This window comes from Paroedura picta, chromosome 3 (genome assembly GCF_049243985.1).
Source record: "Paroedura picta isolate Pp20150507F chromosome 3, Ppicta_v3.0, whole genome shotgun sequence".
NCBI lineage: Eukaryota > Metazoa > Chordata > Lepidosauria > Squamata > Gekkonidae > Paroedura > Paroedura picta.
In genome coordinates this window covers 94,162,252-94,184,558 of record NC_135371.1, presented here as the reverse complement: position 1 = coordinate 94,184,558, position 22,307 = coordinate 94,162,252, and the positions used below count along the sequence as shown (strand labels likewise).

Sequence of the window (22,307 nt, the reverse complement as noted above, 5' to 3'; positions counted from 1 at the left end):
GGTTCTAGGATCTGAACAGGTTGGTTTTCACCAAGGAAGATCTACCTTAGATCATTATATTGTTCTTTCTCATTTAATTAATAAATATAGCAGGAGACAGAGATCTAAACTGTTTACAGCATTCTTTGATCTCAAGGGAGCTTTTGATTCCATACCCAGAGGACTTATTAACTCCAAAAATTGAAACTAATAAAAGAGTAAATCAAGGCTGTATATTATTAATGACCTTGATTCATCCCCGCTATGCATAGATGGTCACTGCCTGAAACTTGGCTCAATTCATCTTCCACTACTCCTATATGCAAATGATGCCGTTTTACTTTTAATTAAGAATTCCTGCATTCCTGCACTGTGCACAGGGTTGGCCTAGATGACCTTGGAGGTCTCTTCCAGCTCTATGATTCTATGATTCTACTTTCCTGTTCATGTGTTGGGCTGTAACATCTTTAGATTACTGCAAGATAAAGTATCACTGAATTATAAAAAATCTAAGATCCTGGTTTTCTCCAAATCATGGAAACCTTCTGTATGGAACATCAGGGGTAATTACATTGAACTGATGAGGCATTTCAAATATCTAGGAATGCACTTCCTTTCCAATGCAATCTGGGCAACCATAAAATTGATATAAATGTAGCTAAAACTACATTTAGCAATAATTGACTTAGCAATAATTTATTTTTTCTACACAAAACGAAATTAATTTGTGCCCGCAGCACTTAGGGTCTTCAACACTAAATCTTGCTCTCAATTATTGTATGGATTTCCAATCTGGATAAGTGCAGTCAACCAAACTGTTGAAAGTGTCCAATCCATATTTTTGCGCAGAATATTGGGAGCCCCAAAATGTGTACCATATGTAGTGATGTGTTGGGAAACAAATCAGAGAATGCTGAAAACTCGAGCACAGCTGTTAGATATTAAGTTTTGGCTGTTTTCGTTATTTAATCCTGATACAACTACTCTTACATTTTTAACATTCACTGAAAATCAGTTTCAATTGACAAACTTTATTGAGAGTAAAATTAAATCTATTGGAATAGCATTAGAAGACTTGACCTAGGAATCTAAAACATCTTCTTATCTGTAAACCGCTCCGCAGGAGTGGTAGTAATAAAGCGCTAAGGGCAATGTGGGAGGAGAAAGGGGTGGGGTGAGTCCGGAATAAAAACTCAGAGGGGCCAATCAGGAGCCGCAAAGTGGCTCCTCATTGGCCGAGTGTCAGTCCGGGAGGTGAGGGGGCTGGGGCAAGAGCCTTTGCCACCGGGAAAGGAGTAGGGCTGCCACATCGAAGATGCGGCGGCCCTGTTCCTTTTCCGCTGCTGAAGCTGGGACATGGGCTTCGGGGCCTCGGGAGGGGGAGGGGGGAGGGGGGAGGAAAGGCTTTGTCCTGGGGAAAGGAGCAGGCCCGCCGCATCAGAGACTCAGCAGCCCTGCTCCTTTCCCTGGGATGAAGCTGGGGCCTCGGGGGGAGGGGGCTGGGGGGAAAGTCTTCATCCTGGGGAAAGGAGCAGGCCAGCCACATCACAGACACGGTGGCCCTGCTCCTTTCCCCAGGATGAAGCCAGGGCCTCGGGGGAAGAGGGGGTTGGGGGGAAGGGGGCGGCGGGAGGAGGCGCCCAGCCCGGGGGGAGGGGGCCCGGGGGTCCTCCCGCACCCAGCCACCTGCCCACTAGCGCCCGCTGTATTTGGGCTACAGCGGGCCTATGATTACACTAAAGCTAGTGTAATCATAAAACACAGAACCCTGGACATAGAATATCAAGATCTTATTAGTGCTGCTAAGAATACTTGTTCTTCTTCGAGTTTAGGCATTTCACAATATATTTCACTATTAACCACAGGCTGTGTTCATGTAACAAACCCACAACAAAGTAAAACATATATACTTGCTAGGTTCAATGCTTTGCCCTCTGCAATAATGTTACAAATAATCAGTTTCATTTTTTTTTTACACTGTCCATTATATGGAAATATTAGAGCCAGTTTGGTGTAGTGGTTAGGAGTGCGGACTTCTAATCTGCATGCCGGGTGCGATTCTGCGCTCCCCCACATGCAACCACCTGGGTGACCTTGGGTTTGCCACTGCACTGATAAATCTGTTCTGACCGGGCAGTGATATCAGGGTTCTCTCAGCCTCACCCACCTCACAGGGTGTCTGTTGTGGGGGAGAGGAAATGGAAGGTGATTATAAGCCGCTTTGAGCCTCCTTCGGGTAGAGAAAAGTGGCGTATAAGAGCCAACTCTTCTTCTTCTTCTAAGGCCAAATTCTTGCATCTGCTTCTGACAAATATAAGATCCCTCTGATGAGAAACAATCAGAATCCTGATTTAATAAACAATTGCAGGCTTTTTGCAACAAGCAGTTAGAGCACTTAATGCTTAATTTGGTGATTTTTTTCTGATTGTTGTATTATCTGTTTATGTTGTTTGATATGCCAATAAAGGCGTTGTTTTTGTTGTTGTTGAATTATGGTCATTCTAACTTTGTGGAGAATTTGAATTATTAGGTCTTTATATTTTAATTTCTTTAACTTTTGGGTTCTTAATTCATGTTCTGGGGTTATATTCTTCTTTTTGATTGAGTATATTTTGCTGGGCCAGAACTATTGGGTGAAATATAATATCCAGTATCATATTTTATGTTTCTAACACTATCAGCTTACCAACATTCTGTAACAATTGCTTTCCAGGTATGACTGACAAATACTTGTCTGGAGATTGATTTGCTTCTCAATTATCACCCAGTCACAAGTGCAGTCTCTTTAATCAATTATATGGGTAGGGATTACAGCCAAGGAGTGCTTGCAGCCTTCCATTAAACCGTATCACTTTCACAGGCAAGGCAGTTTTCCACATAAGACTTGACTAGGGAGTGCTGCAGGGTGTGTAAATTATATCTCTCTAAACAGGTTGCTGCCTCAATTATGGCAACCTTGCCATATGCCTGCTCCAGGGGTGTGTTCTTGTTGGACTTTTATGGTTGTTTTACACTGAAACATCTAAAAACCTGTTAACTCAATGGAAGATTTCACACTGGAAGAAAAGAGGAACAAGTTCTACTTGTGGCCACAGAGCGGCACTCTGAGGGAACCATACCAGCAAATTATCTTCCCTCACTGTGTAGGGTGCCTTTATATACTTGACTTAGATGCAGTGCTGGGGAGGTGTTGAGCCAAATGGTATCCATTTTAAGGGTGCTTGCACTCGAAAGCTCGCGCCTTGAATAAATCTTTGTTGGTCTTAAAGGTGCTACTGGACTCTGATTTTATTGGGCTACTTCAGACCAACTCGGCTACTCATTTGAATCTATCCTTTTGAATTTGTGTTACTTTATTTTGGCTTCAGTTTTGTTTTGACAGCTATGCAATACTATAATTACTAGTGTGTAGCTTTTTGAAAAAAAACTATCAAGGGATGACAAATGCATTGCAGGAAACAACCACTGTAGCCACCTAGCCTGGTATTTTGACTACTGGAGCAGTTGTACTTCATGAAACTAAGCTTCTGAGTTTCTTACATCTGCTGCCTACCACTTTTCCTGTTTGAATTCCAAGGATAATATCTTTAAGTAATTCACCCATTGTTGTTCACCTTTTTTTAGAGTAAATGTTTTCTTGACTTATGGACCCTTTGAACAGTGTAAAGGGGCTAAAGCAAGTGGTCCCCAATTTTTTGAGTCCATAGGCATATTTGGAAATCTAACACACTGTGGTGGGCATAATAAAAAAAAAGATGATGATCATGATGTTATCCGTTCAGTTGTGTCTGACCCTTGGTGATTCTATTGGAAAGTTTTCACCATACGTTTCTGTCAATTACTGCTTCTTTTAGTTGGTTCATGGTCATCCCTGTATCGGCTTTGGTTGTGTGAATCTCTTTCTGATACACATAGTCACGCATGTCTGCAAGGACAAGTGTCACACAAACTCAAGTGTGTGCATTTGCTATCACATGGTGTCTCACTTTGAATACCAGCGTAACAAAGCACAAGGGCTCTGAAAAAAAATCTTTCCAGGACAACAAAGCAATATGGGAAGGGTTTAAGCTCAGCTGTCTGTGCTGCCCACTTTCTCCCTGCATCTGGGTGGTTGTTTGAAACTGCTTCAGTCAACTCTGGGTTTCTGTTGGCTTCATTCTGGCAACTGTGTTTCCGATCTATTTCTGGCTTTGCTTTTGTAACAGTCCATCTTTGTGGAGCTGAATTTCCATGGTAGGTAAGATTTGTGCATGTCTGTAGCTTCGGACTACGGCAACTCCAGCTGAAGGGATTTTGGTTGAAGAGAAATGTTACACAGAGAGCTATGGAGTTGGTTTGGAAAGAGCTTCATGGTATTGCTTTATAATGGCAGTCCACAAATGTCCTTTCCACACTGACCATAAGAAACATCTCTTTCCCCTGTGCGGAATATGACAATGCCTCCTCTTCTCAGAAGCTTGTAGCTGAGGGGTTGGGGGATAATGTTTAACTGTGTGCCAAACTTTGGAAACACTCTGAGCATCTCAAACATTCAACATGTTGGGAAAGATAAGACACTGCCTTTACCTTGGGGTTGAGGAGGGGCAAATCCATGTCAGTCACACTGGATGTTGGGGTGGGGTGGGGGCAGTTTGATTGATTCAAAACGTGATTTTTTAAAAGTAAAAGGCATGACAGATTTTAATGTGGCACGATGAAGAAACATTAAAAGACAGTCCTTGTGAATCATAAGCAAGTGGCAAAAGTGACAGCTGAACCTGGTATTCTACTACATTCTCGGTTGATTGTATCATGCACATTGCCAATCTAGTCTTGCACTGTTTTGAAAGAATGCACCTATGCTCTTCTACTGTAGTTGGATTTTGGAAAGCCTTTTTCCAGCATTCTGGGCAGCCAAATGCATTTCAGAGTAGACAATAATGGCATAGCTGTATCATTGGTTTTGACTGACAGCCGGTGGTGACAGTCTCTCTGTTGTTCTCCTATGAGTCATTTTGTGTGAAAAAATATTTTCTGCAAATATGCAAGAGATATTTGAATATTCCATAACTAAGTTAAAAAAAAAAAGACTGTGATACTATCTGGAAAACTGCAGAGACAAAAATGAGGAGGGCGTATAGGATTTTATCTGCTGTGCCATATTAAGCCCATCATGAGTTACACTTTGCCACATGTTTTCCAAAGGCAGCAACTGTTGTTGCAGCCCAGTCCTGTGAATGTTTTGTGTGGATGCAAGTCCCAATTATTAGAACCGGACTTGCTCTCAAGAAAGTGTATGTAGAGGATTGCAATTTGCCAAGGAAGGCTGTTACCTGGCCATGACCGTTTACGCACTGGAGGTTTCATGCCGGGTTGCAGGCTGGAGTTTTAGTCATGGCAGGTTGCCCCACCTCTTCCTGAACCCACACGGGGGAGCATTTGGCCCAGTGCACCTCATCTGGCCCGGATTTGTGCTCCTGCACGGGAGCTGGGGCAGTGAAGTTCCCAGTGCATAAATGGTCCAAAAGTATTGCATGTGAAAACAGAAACTCAAACCGTGGTGCTTAGATAGAGGCTTGAAAGAAAGCCACCTGAATAACATGTGAAGTTAATGTGCATAGAAAGAGAGTAAATGTATTTTTTGCAAATGTGGCATAACTTACCAAGCTGTGACCTTAATAGATACAAGGTATTCTTCAGTGTGGTATAGTTGTTAAAACTGGCAGCCTCTAATCTGGAGAGCTGGGCTTGATTCCCCACTCCTTCACATGCAGCCGGCTGGGTAACCTTGGGCTAGTAATAATCCTGTTAGACCTGTTCTTACAGAACCGTTTCCTTAGAGCTCTCTCAGTTCCACCAACTAGACAGGGTGTCTGCTGTGGGGAGAGGAAGGGAAGGCGATTATAAGCCATTTTGATACTCCTTCAAGTATTGAAAAGTGGGGTATAAATACCAGCTCTTCTTCTTCATTAATCTCTAGAGAAACAGAGAGCCTCAGCAGAATGCCATGGTATTTTTCTTTATTTCTTTCCAAGACCTTTCCGTTAAATGGACACAATACTATACTGTTCAGACTTCCCTTTTAATAGTTCTGGGGAAAGACTGTTCAGCTCCCTGAGTAGCTGGGGGATGCACAATAAAATAACTGTTTGGCTGGGGGGAAAATGCCCTGTTGTTTTGCAGTACCAGTTGGTATTACGTTGGCTTGTTTGGCGACTATTTGCAATAGATTGCTCTTGGGAATGGGATACAAGACAAACATTGGTGCAGTTTAATGATGCATTGACTTCTTATTGGCCTTGTTTATTTTGACTTTTCTTGTCTAACTTGTTTCAGCATCAAATTGACATATTTTGTAGCTTGCATCAATTACAGCCAACACCGATCCTTTGGATGTGTTGTTAGATTGCAGATAAAACTGCCAAACCTAGGGGGGTCTCAGAACACATCAAGTACTATAGATCCTATTGGTGAATCTCACCCATTTTCTTCATACTGTTGGTTATTCTGTTTATATTTATGAAGCTGGTCTTCATTTCCTGGGGCTTTAGTGGAAATCCAGTCACATATTTTCCTGATCACTTACTAGACAGCAGTTGTGTCCTGGTTTTAAAAATTCTTTTATGTGCTGATAGTTTTCAATGAGGTAATATGGAAACTTACTCCTGTAAATAAATATTTACATAATACATTGGGCTCACTAACTTCTCATTGTTACATTGCTCAGTAGGAAAGGTCACTTTTGACATCACTGTTCTTTTTGAGTGCAAGTAATATAATTACGTATGGCAGCATTTCATTTGGGCAGGTAAGGTGCACATGGAAGTTTGGGCTGGGTTGTCATCAATATGCAGATGACACCCAGCTCTTCCTCCTGATGGATGGCCGCCCTGACTCTCCCCCAGAAGCATTAGCCAGCTGCCTGGAAGCAGTGACGATATGGCTCAAGCAGAGTTGTCTGAAGCTCAGTCCTTCAAAGACGGAGATCCTGTGGCTGGGTAGGAAGGGCCCATGTGAGGAAACACGTCTGCCTGCCCTGGATGGTGTGCAGCTCTCTATGGCTCACTCCGCCGGGAATCTAGGCATGATTCTGGATGCTTCTCTCACAATGGAAGCCCACCTGGTTTCAATGGAAGCCCACCTGGCCCTGGAACACCAACGGTCCCCTCCAGACTGGACTTCTGTAACTCGCTCTATGCAGGCCTGCCCTTAGCCTTGACCCGGAAACTACAGCTGGTCCAAAATGCAGCGGCCAGGATCCTCACAGCAACACCGTGGAGGTCTCACATCCGGCCCATTCTCCACCAACTGCAGTGGTTGCCAGTTAAATTCCAGATCAAACTTAAGGTTCTGATAATTACCTTCAAGGCCATACGTGCTCAGGGCCCAGTGTACCTGAGGGACCACCTCCCTGCTTATACCCTCAAAAGAGCTCTGCGCTCCACCACTACCAACCGGCTAATGGTTCCTGGTCCTAAAGAAGTCCACCTGGTCTTGACCAGGGCCAGAGCATTCTTTGTTCTGGCCCCCACCTGGTGGAATGAGCTCCCGGAGGAGATCAGGGCCCTGATGGAGCTTAAACAGTTCCGCAGGACCTGCAAAAAGGAGCTCTTCCACCAGGCATTTGGTTGAGACCAGGCATAACCAACAGCGACTGAAGGGTCCCTGCTCCTCCCCTCCCTCTCAGAACTCCACTAGAGTGCTCTGGACCTGTTTGTACTGTTGCATTGTTGCATTGTTTATACTGTTATATTGTTATATTGTTACAAGTATTAGTTATTAATATTATTGTATGGTTATTCACATGTTATAGACTGTTTCATGTATTGTTCTTATGTTCTATGTAAACCTCCCTGAGCCTCCAGGGAGGGTGGTATATAAATATAATAAATAAATAAATAATAAATGGTCCACGCTGTGTCCCATATACTAAGTGCTGGTCATGGTCCAGCCAAAATTACAAGCAGAATTGCAATTGCACCAAACGTATCCTAATTCTGGCAAGGTCCTGATCATAAGAAGATAAATTAGCAACCAAATCTACTAGGGCCACCCCCATTGTGATTACACTGAAAATTCATACACTAAAATTTGAAGTTGACTATTGAGTTTATGTCTACAGATATTTGTCTTTATATGTAGAGTTCTAGTTTTTGTTACCTGAATGGAAATGAATCATAGAAATATTTTTTTCAATAAGCATACATTGTTAAACAGTGAGGACTATAGGTTCCGGTTCTACTGTGTCTTGCTTTGTTTTTTGCATACATTAAAAAGATTTTATGCATGGCACACAGGATGAGGCAACAATATAGATTGAGAATATTGTTTAAGTCCCAGAATTCCCATCTATCATCCTATGGGTTTAACCTGTGTTTTTTCTCCCTGTGCCAAATGTCAGTAAGCATCCTTGCCATCTCCATAACTGATTCAGAAAATCCCTTCAGTTTTGATAGTAATTTGGCTTGAAGGATGAGTGAGGGGCAGAAGAGAAGGGTCCCTATGAGAAGAACCCAAGTCCAAAGCCTTTTCTGGTGTGTGTGGAGTTAACTTCATAGTTCCTTGGATCCTGAACATAGTATCTATTTGGTGTTCTGGAATGGAATTCAATAAATGGATTAGGAAACCCACTGGGGGGAATCATAAGACTTCAGTACTCTGTGAAATGGTACAGTCTACAGAGTTCTTGGATGGAAAATTACTGTTGAGGCTATAGCAGTTTGTGAGGCCCCTGAGTGACTATTTTATAGACTTAATTTATCCTTAATTTCATACAGCTACTCAGAAAGTTTTGATAGTTTGTGAACTAGATTTATTGAGAACAAATCATCATTTCCCATTGCCCTCTCCCTGGAAAATAAAGGATGAATGTGGGTCCAAAAATTGAAATTTGGGTTGCCAGCTCTAGGTGGGGTAGGACCTGGGGAAGGTGGGACTTGAGAAGGGGAGGGACCTCAGAGGGACATGGGATTTGCCATGTCTAATGTGAAGCCTGGTAACCCTGCTTACAGTGCTTCATACTTTACTGAGATGTAATTTTGAAATGATTGTATTATGAAAAGACATTGCTGAAACAAATTATTAGCTTTCCTTTTTTTAATTCAATGCTAAACTTTTAAAACAATACAGTGATCTTTTCTGAAAATTACCCTAATTAACTGTATGAAATTGATTTCCTTGAATTATTTCCCCCCATTCATTTTATGTATTTCATAATCTTATATACAAACTAGAGGGCAAGCCCGTTGTCGCTGATGTAACAGGCGCTAGTGGGGGGGGGGAGTTGGTAGGCAGGGGCACAAGAGAGTCTGGCTCCTTTCTTTCTCCCGGCCCTCCCACGTCCCCTGCCTGGGTCAAGCTGGCTGGGTATGGCACTCCACGGACTCACAGAAGAGGCTATTGATGAGCTCAGGAGTCGCTGGTGCCTCCAGACTTGCAGGAAATCAGGAGGCAGACTCAGTGGAGGAAGTAGAGAGGTGGCTTCTGCGGCCGTACCGCAGTCAGGGCATTCCCCAGGAAGGACACAGCCTGTGGCAGTGACACAGGCATCGCCTCCTCTTCCCCCTCTCCTGCAAGAGCTGGCGCTGGCGACGTACATCCTCCGGTGGGAGGGAGTGCTTGGCCAGCCTCCTGCGCCCTCGACATTCTGAAGCAGTGGCGCCACCTGGCAGCCATGACAGCCACTTGCTGGCGTGGTTCACCGAACGCAGGGGACAGGGATGGAGGATACATGGAGGAGGGGATGCTGGGTGCAGGAAAAGGGAATGGGGGTCCTGCGTGCGGGGTGCACAGAGCAGCACGAGGAAGTCCCACGGAAGATGGGCCGGGCAGCTGTGTTCCACTCTGAAAGTAGGCACAAAGCAGGAGAGCTGAATGACTGAGAACAGGGCAAGAACTTTCTCTCCCCGACCCATCCCTGAGGAAGCATTGACCACTCATCCCTGAGAACCCGTTCCTGTCGTTTGTCTGCAGCAAGGTTGTAGTGGTCCTGGGACAGGCCATAAGCAGCCGTTGTTCTGAGGCAGAGCACACCAGCAGCAGGGTGAAGGTGTGGACTGTGGCAGACACATGGGCTCCGGCAGCCAGGCGCGTCTTTGAGAAAAGTAGCGTGCTAGCAGGGACGGAGGGTGGGGGCAGGCCAAGCTGGTCACGCCCTGATTGGCCCTGTTCCAACTCAGACACCCCGGACACGCTCCACCCCCTGAGCTGTTTCACAAATATTAAGAGGACCAATGGATAAAGATAGCAAAGTTGGGAAATTTTGAATACTGAAGTTCAGTGACTGGAGCTGTGAGCAGGGAAAGCAGATCTTTCTATGATCCTGAAAAGGGCCCCCGGTTTGTAAGAAAACATGTAATCTTTAAATTTAAAAAAAGCTGGGGCAGGGACTTGTGTCACTACACAACTAGGCTAGACTTTTCTTAAGTAGAGGTTGCTGGGGAGTGAAATACAGCTGTTGCTTGTGATGCAGATAAAGTTAGGAAATTTCTGGGAAAAAATCCTGATTAGGAAAAACTCCTGGTTAGGAAATCTCTGGAAAATTGGGGGTGCGGCTGGGTTGAGTGGGGTTTGAGGAGGGGAGTGACCATAGAAGGTTATAATGCCAAAGACTACACCCTCTAAGCAGCCATTTCATCCAGAAGAATGAGGGCTGCCAACCTCAGTGGGTGCTAGAAATCACTTGGAATTACAACTTCTCTCCAGACGACAGAGATCAGTTTTCCTGGAAAAAAATGGCAGTCTTGGAGGGCCGACTCTCTGGCATTATGCCCTCCTGAGGCTGCATTATATACTCGCTGGCATTATACCCTGTTCAAGCCTCATCTTCCCAAGGCTCGACCCCAAAATGTCCAGGGATTTCCCAACCCTTGAGCTTGCAAAACTAAGGGGACCTGATTTCTCTGGTTGGGAAATCTGTTGTGATCCCAGGAGATTTAGCAACTCTAGGAGACAATGAAGCAGAAGAAGGAGAGAGGCTATAGGAGCTTTCTTGAAAGGGGAAGAAGAAATAGTAGGGGGGGATGGGATGTCTCCTGCAAGTCCTCATGGGCTGCCGCTTGTATGATGTATTTTGTAATTGCAGTGAAAATGACACTCATGCTAGAACAACATGAGAAGTTGTGGGAAGAAGGAACACAGCCAGGAGACTGCATTGGAGATTCTCAGTAGTTTGCACTTTACTTTTCTCCAAGATTTTAAATCACACCCTACAGGAGTATTTTTACTACCAGATTCCTCAGTGCTCCCTCCAAATTGGTGTATTGCCCCAAGTATAGTTACGCAGTCAGGTTTACAGGAGTTAGACAGGGGCTTGTAAGCTGCATATTGATGTCCAATAGTTTTTGCAGTTTCTGGGTTTTCACTTGTAATATTAATGAGCCCTTCCAGAGCTCACAGTGCCTCCTTTGTTCATACAGAAGATGTGTGCTAGGGTGGGCTGGAGAGTGAAGATTTCAAGAGGTGGTGTGAGGAAAACGCTAAACTAGCCCATTTTTCTTCTATTCAAACTTACTGGAGTTTGTGCAGTCTGGAGTTGTCTCATTAAATGAGCCTAATAACAACCATTATGTCTCTTCTTAGTACGGTATAATAAATCAGGCACCCAAACAAGACCCCGACACAGTTAAACAGCCTTATTTTCACAGTGAAATCTGCATGTATGCATGTGAGGCGGAGAACTAGGATTGGCTGGCAAGCTCATTGCAGATCCAGGTGGCATATACTGACAGCTCTGGGTCACATGATGGCTATTAGGGCTTGCCTTTCCACTCATCTGGCTGAGCTTGTCAGCAAGGGTTGAACACAGGCATTCTCCGGCTTCCAGGAATGTAGAAAATGAGAGAAGGGGAAGAAGGGAGGTCGCCGGAGAGGAGACTGCTTTGTTATCTTTCCCTCTTTGATCAATCCGAATTCCCGACAAACGTGGACTATGGAGGTGCGGGATTGCAGCCACAGCTGCCAGGGGACCGTGGTCATGAGGCTCAGCCCGTATCGGTTTCGCTGAAGGAGGAGGCTAGATTAAACTGGCATGTACAGTCTACATTGGCTGCCAAAGGGGCACTTAGCTCGGTGATGAATTAGATGATCATCTGTCCTCTGCAGTAATATACTCCAGGAGACAAAGGAACCAGAGGGGTGGGGGGAAACTGAGAATGTTTTCTGTAGTAAAAATTCTGGGCTGAGCAACAGAATGGAACGGCAGGCTGCCTGTTATGAAAGTGAGGAGCAGCATCTAAGCCTGGATCCTCATGGAAGAGCCTGTATTCTGCTTCAGAGATCCGCTTTTTTTTCTTGACGGTTTTTGTTTTTTGGTAATCCTGCCTCAGAGACAAAGCTTCCCTCCTCCCACCCCCTTTTTTTTCTTTCTGTCTTTTGGTGCCACGGCATGGAACGTCTTTTGTTTCAGTTAAATTCAGACCTCTCGATCTGTCACCTGACAGTCTTGTGCTTCTGGATGAATGTGGTTCATTGCTATTATTAACCTGAGTTGGCAGCTGGTTCTCCTAACAGGAGTTCACAGAGATTCCAAAAAGTGGAGCTTGCTCAAGGGACAAAGATGCTTCCCAGGTATGAATATGAAGCATTAAGCAGTTTTTTATAGGAAGCTTGGTAAATAGCCTAAACATAATTTTTAGTTATATCATTTTATTTTATGGGAGTAATGCTGGGTTTTGTTGATGTGTTTAAAGTAGTTTTATATAATAGATCTGTTTTTAAATGCATTTTGTTTAATCTTCTGTAGTTTTTGCTATGGCATCTTATTGTTCTGATGAAAGATGATAGTGTCTAAAATACTAGTGGTTGTAACCTTGATGAATTAATCTTGTTTAGATGGGAGGGACATCCGGCATAATAAGGATTATTTCTTAAAATAATCAGTGAAAGTTTCAGTACTTCTAGAAATTGAACTGCTACTTTTTTTTGAGGGGGGGTATAACATACCTTAATGATGAATCTGGAAGATGGTTAGAATTTATAGAGCACAATTCAATCAGTTAAACGTTTTTTTTTTAATCCTGTTAGTTTCAATAGCCGAGAATTAGTCACATGCTTAACACTCTTATTGTAACCAATGGGATCTGAAAATGCTGCTTTAAAATTTGTTGGATTATACCAAATGCAGGGCGGATTTGAAACTTTTTAAAAATTAGGATGAATTGAAAAATTTTAGGAAAGAAAGAAAAGTGTAGGTCCCTTGTATCGAGTAGGGTCTGACTTCGGGTGTAATGGACAAGCAGAGGCAAGAGTCTAACAGGTTGATGATAAAACAAAGTAACAGGGACTCTAGAAAACCAGTAGAAATCAGTTATACAGGGACTCAGAGCCTGTATTGACTGTGAAATGTATTCTTCTCCATGTGACAGTGTAGTAATAAGGCTAAGATGTGCTTACTGTGAAAGAATTAGACAAGTACTTTGTAAATTATTGGTAAACTAATGAATGAGAATGATAGCTCAGACCCTACTTTGGGATCTAAGGCAGGTAGTTTCTTTCTACAAAATGTTATGCCGCGCTGAAAAGGTGATACTGAATGTGTACTTTAGAGCTAAAGATGTGGCAAGCAGGAGTGAACCTTGCTGGTACAGAACAAGGAGGATACCTTCCACCTTTGCCCCATATAGAATCATGTAGCAGTTTACAACAAATCTGTTCTTTGGAATGATGGGGCAAACCTTTATAAAAAGATCTTTGATTATAAGTCTGAAAATGGCTCATTCTCTCCTCACATCATGATATCACTGCCTGTCCAGAATTAACTTGGCTTTTCATGGACTACATACAAAAAAGATAGCAGCAACTAGCTTCTTAACTTTGATATGGGGGCTATTTCACACTAGTAATGGAGAGAAATATTCCTGTTTCTTATTAATACCAAATACCATAGCAGAGCCACTAAAGATTTTTGTGCCTACTGTGGAATACAAAAAAAAATCTTGTTTTCGCTTCTCTCAGCCACTGTTTCATGTAGGTAAAGCACAGCTAAACTTTTGTAATGGTAACATACAGTACAATAAACATTTTGCAGAACTGAGTTATATACATTGGCCAGGATTCAAAACTGATATCCTTTCAAATTAAATATTAAATGTTTATTCCTATTAATGAATGGAATTGACCAAAGGATTAACGGTCTGTTCTATTCACATACACCCCTGCGCCACACACACACACACATTTTGGTAGCTTCTCCCTCTCTTGAATATTTCAGACCACGTGTGATCATTCCTTGGTAGCACCTATATTTCTTGCTTCTGTGAGACCCAGAAGTTAACTCCAAACAATATTCTTGGTTTGGCTTTTGGCAATTTAATCTTGAATTTATCTGAGATAAATTGAAGATTTGCTATGACCATTGTTTTCCTTACTTCCCCCCGAATTGGCAGTAACTCAGTTAAGCTTCATAACTGAGTAAGAAATCCTGAATTTCTTAGATTCACCATTCTGGCCATCAGTGTGTCATGCTTCAGAAGATTTCCCAGTGGTAGCCTACAGGTTGGTACTGAGTTACTTTTTAAATATTGTGTTCTGAAAGATCAAGATGAGTAGCAATGTTAGTCTGTTTGTGGCTGCAGAAAAGAGCAAGAGTCCAGTAGCAGCACAGAATGGAAGCAGTAAATGCCCCCAGAAGAGCACTACGCTCTGCCACTTCCAACTGGCTGCGGATCCCTGGCCCTAAAGAGGCACGTCGTCGGAGCTCAACAAGTCAGATTGAGGTGATAAGACAGAAGGTCCTACAACTGGTGAATAAATTAAAAACTGACAAATCATCAGGCCCAGGACATACCAAGAGTTCTAAAATAACTCACATGTGAATTTGCAGATAGCCTGACAAAAATATGCAATTTGCCACTAAAATTTGCCTCCATTACCAAGGACTGGAAGGCATGTAAACATTTCCCCACCCCCCAATCTTTTTAAATGGCTCCAGAGGAGATCCGGGAAATTACAGGCCAGTCAGTCTAAAATCAATACTGGATAAGTTGGTGGAATCCATTCTTAAAGGTAGAATAAGTAGACACATTGATGAACTTATTTACCAAGGGCAAATCAGCATGGATTCTGTAAGGGAAGATCTTGCCTCATGTTTTAGAGTTCTTTGAGGTGATGAATAAGTACGTGGACAAGAGTGACTCAGTAGACATTGTTTACCTAGACATCCAGAAAGCATTTGATGAAGTTCTTCATCAAAGGCTTCTAAGTAAATACAGGAGTCATGGGATAAGAGGACCTCTTGTGGATTAAAAATTGGTTAATTAGCAGAGTGTGAGTATAAATGGGCAGTTTTCACTTTGGAAGGTGGTAATCAGTGGAGTACTGCAGGACTCCATACTCGGTCTCGTGCCTTTTAACTTGTTCATTAATGATTTGGAATTGGGAATAAACAATGAAGTGGTTAAGTTTGTAGGTGTTCAGGGCAGTGAGAAGCAGGGAGGACTGTGAGGTGCTCCAAAAGACTAGGGAAGTGGGCATCCACATGGCAAATGAGGTTCAATGTGGACAAGTACCAAGTAGTGTGTACGTTGGAGCCAAAAATCCTAACTATAAATATACATTTATGGGGTCTGAAGTCAGTAACTGACCAGGAAAGAGATCTTGGCGTCATAGTAGATAACTCACTGAAGACGTAGACTCAGTGTGTGACTGGAATAAAAAAGACAAATGCTATGCTGGGGATTATTAGGGGACTGAAAACAAATCAGCCAGTATCATAATTTCAATAAATCAATAATACAGCCTCATTTGAAATACTGTGTACAGTAGCGATCCCCAACCTGTGGGCTGCCGACCACATGTGGTCCTTCAACTAATTGGAGGTGGGCCCTGAAGGACGCCTTCTTCCCCCCCCCCGGCCCTTTACTTCATCCCCCCAGCCCTTTACAACACACTTCATTGTTGTGGCGTGTCTGTATCTTATTTTGAAGGGATGTTTAAACATTACCATAGCAATCAGAGAGCGCTAGGGTAGTGGTTGAGAGTAGAGGAGTAAACTACCCCCTCCCACCGGGCCTCAGTAAAAGGCGTTGAGTGGTCCCCGGTGAGTGGTCCTCGGCGTTGAGTGGTCCCCGGTGATAAAAAGGTTGGGGACCACTGGTGTACAGTACCTCAAGAAAAGTTATTATAGCAATGGGGAAAGTGCAGAAAAGGGCAACTAAAACAATTAAGGGTATGGAACATCTTCCCTACGAAGAAAGGTTAGAGGTCAGGGCTCTTTAGCTTGGAGAAATGACAGTTGAGGGGTGACATGATAGAGGTTTATGAAACTGTGCATGAGATAGAGGAGTGAGAAAAAAAGGTATTTTTCTCCCTTTCTCACAATCCAAAAACATGTGGGCACTCGAAGAAATTAATTAGCAGTAGGCTTACAATACATACTCTTTATCCAAAGAGGAATTAACATGTGGAATTCACTGCCACATGAAATGTCAGTAGCTATACAGAGGAGATGGAATAAACATATGGAACAGAGGTCCATCATTGGTTATTAGCCAGTAGTATAGATGATGCTCTGTATTCTTGGTTCTTGGGTGTGGGGGCACCCAAGTGGAAGGGCTTCTGCAGTTCTGGCCCTGCAGTTCCTATGCAACCATTCTAATCCTAAACTCTGTAATTAGTCTTTTAAAATGATGCAGCATTTTTAATAACATCATTGAATTTGCACTGTAAATCATCATAGTATATAACTGCATGAAATTCAAGTGCAATTAATTCAATAGTTTGTAAGAGAATTAGATATTTTCCCCATCCTATACCACTGTGTAGGACGTAAATGAATTATGATACTTACACTTCCCATTGAGGTATCTAGCACTGGCTACTATTGGAAAACATGAGAGGGACATGGTACCAGATGAAATGGACTAGGGACCTAGTTCCAGTATGGTTGCACCTATCAACGTTCTAAAAAGGTACTAACATGAAAGGCATGCAGAACAGATAAGCTGGCATAAACTATAAATATCATTTGCGTAGATGTTCTTAAAAATAGTTTAGAGTGATTCATCACCAGGCAGTTTTCATAACTTTGGTTAATATTATGTTGGAAATAATAGTCTAATAGCTATAACTTTGTAGAGAACTAGACATTGATAGAAATAATAAGTTATCTATCACTATCATTTTTATTCAGTTTGTCTTTTAAAATTAAGTAATATCATGATGTTAAAAGGCTTTGTTTTATATAAATTTGTAATGTTTTTGGAAGCATAATATTAGCTGGAAAATTCACTGATAAATTTTTGCTCCTTATATTCAGAGTTATGAAATGTAGTTAGATGCAAGCTAGGTTCTGCATGAGTAGACCAAGTAATTATTTTTGATATTCCATTTCTCATTTGCAGCAATATGAATGCTGACAAGAATTTGTTAAGAATGTGACAGTCATAAAGTGATATTTTTTGTGCTACAGGTGGAAAATAGGAATTTATATTATAGTCAAGACCTGGAGAACATTATTGTTTTTAAAGACAATAATAAGATATGAATAATTCACATGGTAGCAGTCACTTTTTATACCGCTGTGGCTGTATAAACATAAAAGGCTAAGGCCTAAGTGGGTGGAGAGTGGGTGGGACCAGTCCGGGTGAGGGCCCAATAGGAAGGCACAAAGCGCCTTCTGATTGGGCCCTCACCCGGACAGATTACAGTTCCAACTAGTTGGGAGGTGCGAAGCCAAAGTTCTGACAGGGCCCGCCCACCCAGGGGCAATCTGGAGACATTGCTGCCAGTCTGCCTCTGACCACCTAAGGGAGAGGAGGTAAGTAGGGCTGCCAAGGGGAATGAGAACAGAGGCTTGGACATGCTGTGCCAGCCTTTTTCGCCCCAAGGCTGTCCTAACTGTCATGTCCAACTGTAAATTGCCTCAGAACCCTGACAGAGCTGGCCGGAGGCTGCAGAATGCTCCCCCTCCCCCTCCCCCCCTTCAGGCCTGCTGCGAAGGAGCCTCTGACAGCCCCTGACTGAGGGGAGGGAGGCCTTTCCAAGAGCAACGCAGGGGAGCCTCAGGGCATTCCTTTTGAGGGGGGAGGGGAAATTTCGCCTTCTGCCAAACAGTTGGCTGACAAAGAGGCCACAGAAAAGCCCCTTCTCCTTAAAATACTGCTCTGGCCAGGGGTTAGACACAGCCAAGCCATCTGTATTTCTTCTCTGCAGAATTGAGGCCACTGCAGAGTGTAATTGCTGTTGCGGAGGTTCTTTTGTCTCCTGTTTCATCTGCACACCAACCCTGTGCAGTAGGCTTCAAGTTTTTCAATTCAACAACAACCTGTGTGGGAGGCCTTAAATGTTTCTTCTCTTCTACAACCCTGTCCAAAGTAGCCCTTTTTGCCTGGGGAACTGATCTTTATACTCTACCGGTGAGCTGTAATTCCAGGAGCTCTCCAGGCCATACCTGGAGGTTGGCTACCACTGGGTTGGAAATATTCCTGGAGGTTTGGATGTGGGACTTCAAAATCGTACAATGCTTCAGATTCCAGCCTTCAAAGAAGCCATTTTTGCCTGCAGTTGGGAGGGAGTGGTTCAGGTGTGTCCCTCCTGGGCTATGGGTTAGGGCCAGCCCTTACCAGCAACTGTTTGTATTCTGGGGCACAGACAGGCAGACCAGCATCAGTCCTGTGAGTCTGGAAAGTGCAGGCAGATCTAAATAAATATTTACAGCCTGAAACTAAATAGAGAACAAGTAAATGGCTGAAGAGACATGGGAACTGCAAGAACCTTTTCCAACCTTGACCTGGCAAATAAAAAAAAACAGTATAAAAAGCCTTACTAAGGTCAAAACTGCTGTGCACAGTCTTCCTCTTAGGGTTGCCAGCTTCCATGTGAGGCTCTCTACCCCTCCTCCCTCATGGGGAGTCTGCTATGGGGAGAGGAAGCGAAGACGATTAGAAAATGCTTTGAGACACCTGAGGTCTACTGGGTCATTGCGGCCCATTTCCAGTTCTCTCAGACCTCTCACAGCCCCACATCCCTCATAGGTTGACTATTGTGGGGAGATGAAGGGAAAAGATGTTTGTAAACCGCTTTGAGACTCCTTTGGGTAGTAAACAACAGGGTACAAAAATCCATTCTTCTAAGGTGCAATCATGAAAGAAGCATGTGGGCACATAACATTTTATCAACAGTGAAAAAATGGAGAAGAAGGAACAGGGTGGACACCTGTGTACTGTGACTACCCTTGTGTATTAGGGCAGGGGGGCATTTCAGTGTCTGTAGCATAATTCACACAAGAAGGGAAATGACGCAGAACTGGGAGGAACTGGTTACCTTGTAATCTTTCCCTAAGAAGAGTCTCCAGTCTGATTTTCCTTTCACATATCTGAAGACATGGCTCTGGAATGCTCATCTGTAACCACTATGCCAAAATTCCCAAAGGTCAGTCCTCTCCCACATTCAACAAACATTCCACACCACAGGTTCTTGACACCCATATCTCCACACCCATGCCCTCATTTGCCACCATGCCACCACAACCGCCCACACAACACGCACATTCAACCCCATGCCCTTACAGACTGGACAACTCCTCCCCTTCCTCTTCCCACTGCCAAGCTCTAGCGCCTGTTGTATTCTTGGATACAACGGGTTTTGCCCCTAGTATGTCATATTGTGTTTTTTTAAGAATCCTTTAAAACATGTTTTCTTTCTTTTGCCACCATTAAACCAAATAATCCTCCCCTTTTGGCAAAATTTCTGTTTCATCTCTAAGTGCATCAGTCTAGTTGACACATGCTTGTTTAAAATCTTTGTAAGATCTGGATCCAACTTAAATATCCAAGACAGGGTGAAAAACTGAAGATAAGTTATCTGTCCAGCCCTTTATTTAAACTCCATTGATGGCCAAAACTGGGTAGTATAGACTGTGTTAAAGAGGAATTCTAGTCAGTCAAAACTGGATTTTCAATCAGCTAAGTTATTGCAAGATGTGATCAGCCTTATTGTCCAGGCCTCTGTGGTCCCATGGCCCCCCTGGGCCTCCCAGATGGGAGCCTGGACCCCCTGAGATGAACCAGGAACCACTTACCGGACCAGAGAGGCTCCAGCACGATAGGACGACTTGCATCCATAGCTCCCGCAACCAGCCCTATCAGTGTGGCTCTGCAAGAGCACCGTGCCACTGGGGATAGCCCCACCCCGGGGCAAAGAGAAAGCTCCCTGTTGATCTGACAGGGCTAGGAAAGAGTCATGAGCCTTAACGCCTGAGCCCAGGGAGCCCCCTGAGTCTAGGAGGATGTCAATGGGTGAACTTCCCTGGGTTTGGCTGGCAGCTTGGCTGGGAGTTGGGTCAGGACAGTGTGGCCAGGATGCCAAGCAGGTGTCAAAACCCTGTGTCAAAAATGGGATTTGCCATGTCTAATGTGATCAGTTTTTTATTTAATTCCTCGCCCCTATGATGGGTAATGGTAAAGGTATCCCCTGTGCAAGCACCGAGTCATGTCTGACCCTTGGGGTGACGCCCTCCAGCGTTTTCATGGCAGACTCAATAAGGGGTGGTTTGCCAGTGCCTTCCCCAGTCATGACCGTTTACCCCCCAGCAAGCTGGGTACTCATTTTACCGACCTCGGAAGGATGGGAGGCTGAGTCAACCTTGAGCCGGCTGCTGGGATTGAACTCCCAGCCTCATGGGCAAAGCTTTCAGACGGCTGCCTTACCACTCTGTGCCACAAGAGGCTCTTTGGGTACCATGTGACAAAGTTTGTTGTACTGTCCCAACCCCTTTTGTTTACCGTAAGCTGGCAGCCAGGTAGTGCGCAGAATCCTACATGTAGCTCACATCCCCTGGTCAGTTACCTCACTCCTTCACTTGTCCCTTTACATTCCACACCTTTTGTAATCTATATTTCCGTGAGCCGGCCCAGAACCTGGGCTAGCCCTACCACTTTTTTGTAAGTGTCCAGCCCCCACCGTTCTCATGCTTACCATCTGACATCTCAAGGCAAAGCATTACCTTGTTGTGGAGTGGGGGTTGGCAATCCAAAAAGCAATATAAGACCAGAACTGAGGGCCCCTCCTCAGTTCAAGCAAAGTGCGTTTGTTACTATTTCAATGTTATATAATAAAGAAGTCTGATTTTACAATCAAGGGTCTTGTTAGTGTCTACGGGAGGCAATTCTCACAGCAGGAGTGTAGGGTCCAAACAAGTGGAGGGAGGGAAGGAGTTAGTGACAGGACAGCATATGTGGGAACAAGGGAAAAGGCACAGGATAATGAGACAGAGTGAAAGAGGAGGAGGAGACCAGAGAGCAAGTGAAGGGAGAGAGCCATCTCTGGGAGGTATCACACTTGATGGCAATATGATATATCCCTTTTGTGCTCTTTAATTAGCCCTTTTGTGTTCTTTCATTATGCTTAAACATCAAGGGTACATCATCATGCCACCAAAGCAGCTTAGCAATGAGAAGATATAATTAATATGATTAATAGAAGCTGTTTTTGAGCAAACCCAATATAAAAGGTAAAGGTATCCCCTGTGCAAGCACCGAGTCATGTCTGACCCTTGGGGTGACGCCCTCCAGCGTTTTCATGGCAGACTCAATACGGGGTGGTTTGCCAGTGCCTTCCCCAGTCATTACCGTTTACCCCCCCAGCAAGCAAGCTGGGTACTCATTTTACCGACCTCGGAAGGATGGAAGGCTGAGTCAACCTTGAGCCGGCTGCTGGGATTGAACTCCCAACCTCATGGGCAAAGTTTTCAGACGGTTGCCTTACCACTCTGCGCCACAAGAGGCTCATAAAAAACCCAATATATATGGTTGCAAATGTTTTGACCTTCTTAGAATAAGAAACATTAAATAAGTATTTCCCATCCTCCTTTTTAATGACCCCTTCCATTTCAATATATATATATATATATATATATATATATATATATATATATATATATTGCCAATTTAATAATAATAGTAATAATAATAGTAATAATTTTATTCTTATTTGTAAAATAATTAGCTGATGGATGTTACAATCTTATATCTGTGCATTAAACAGTCTTTTTCTACCACAGATATCTATCTGTAGTTCCATAAACTTTTTGGGTGGTCAGCAACATTTTTATACTGCTTTCCCTGCCTGAAAGTCAGATTGAACAGAAAAGTTGGTAGGTCCCAACCCACTGCCTTCACATGAAGCCTTTTTCATAGCTAATATCTGCAAAATATCTGAATAGGTAGGAATCAGTTTGCTGAACCCCTTAGCCAAGTGCTCTTCAGATTTCTGAGACTCTTTTGGTGGTGTTGTTGTTGTTAGGTGTGAAGTCGTGTCCGAACCATTGCGACTCCATGGACAATGATCCTCCAGGCCTTCCTGTCCTCTACCATTCCCTGGAGTCCATTTAAGTTTGTACCTACTGCTTCAGT

At 43.6% G+C, this 22,307-nt stretch overlaps 1 protein-coding gene across 4 annotated transcripts in view; it reads left to right on the top strand.

Moving 5' to 3' along the window:
- Positions 1-22,307, top strand: part of FNIP1 (folliculin interacting protein 1) — a 121,283-nt gene that overhangs the window by 34,536 nt on the left and 64,440 nt on the right. Inside the window, exon 1 of one of the 4 annotated variants that reach the window (XM_077326872.1) lies at positions 11,714-12,525. The exons of the other annotated variants lie outside the window; for them this stretch is intronic. Within the exon in view, the coding sequence (XP_077182987.1) occupies positions 12,515-12,525 (11 nt within the window). The 5' untranslated portion in view covers positions 11,714-12,514. Of the gene's footprint in view, positions 1-11,713; positions 12,526-22,307 lie in introns of those variants that run through there. 4 annotated transcript variants of the gene reach the window in all.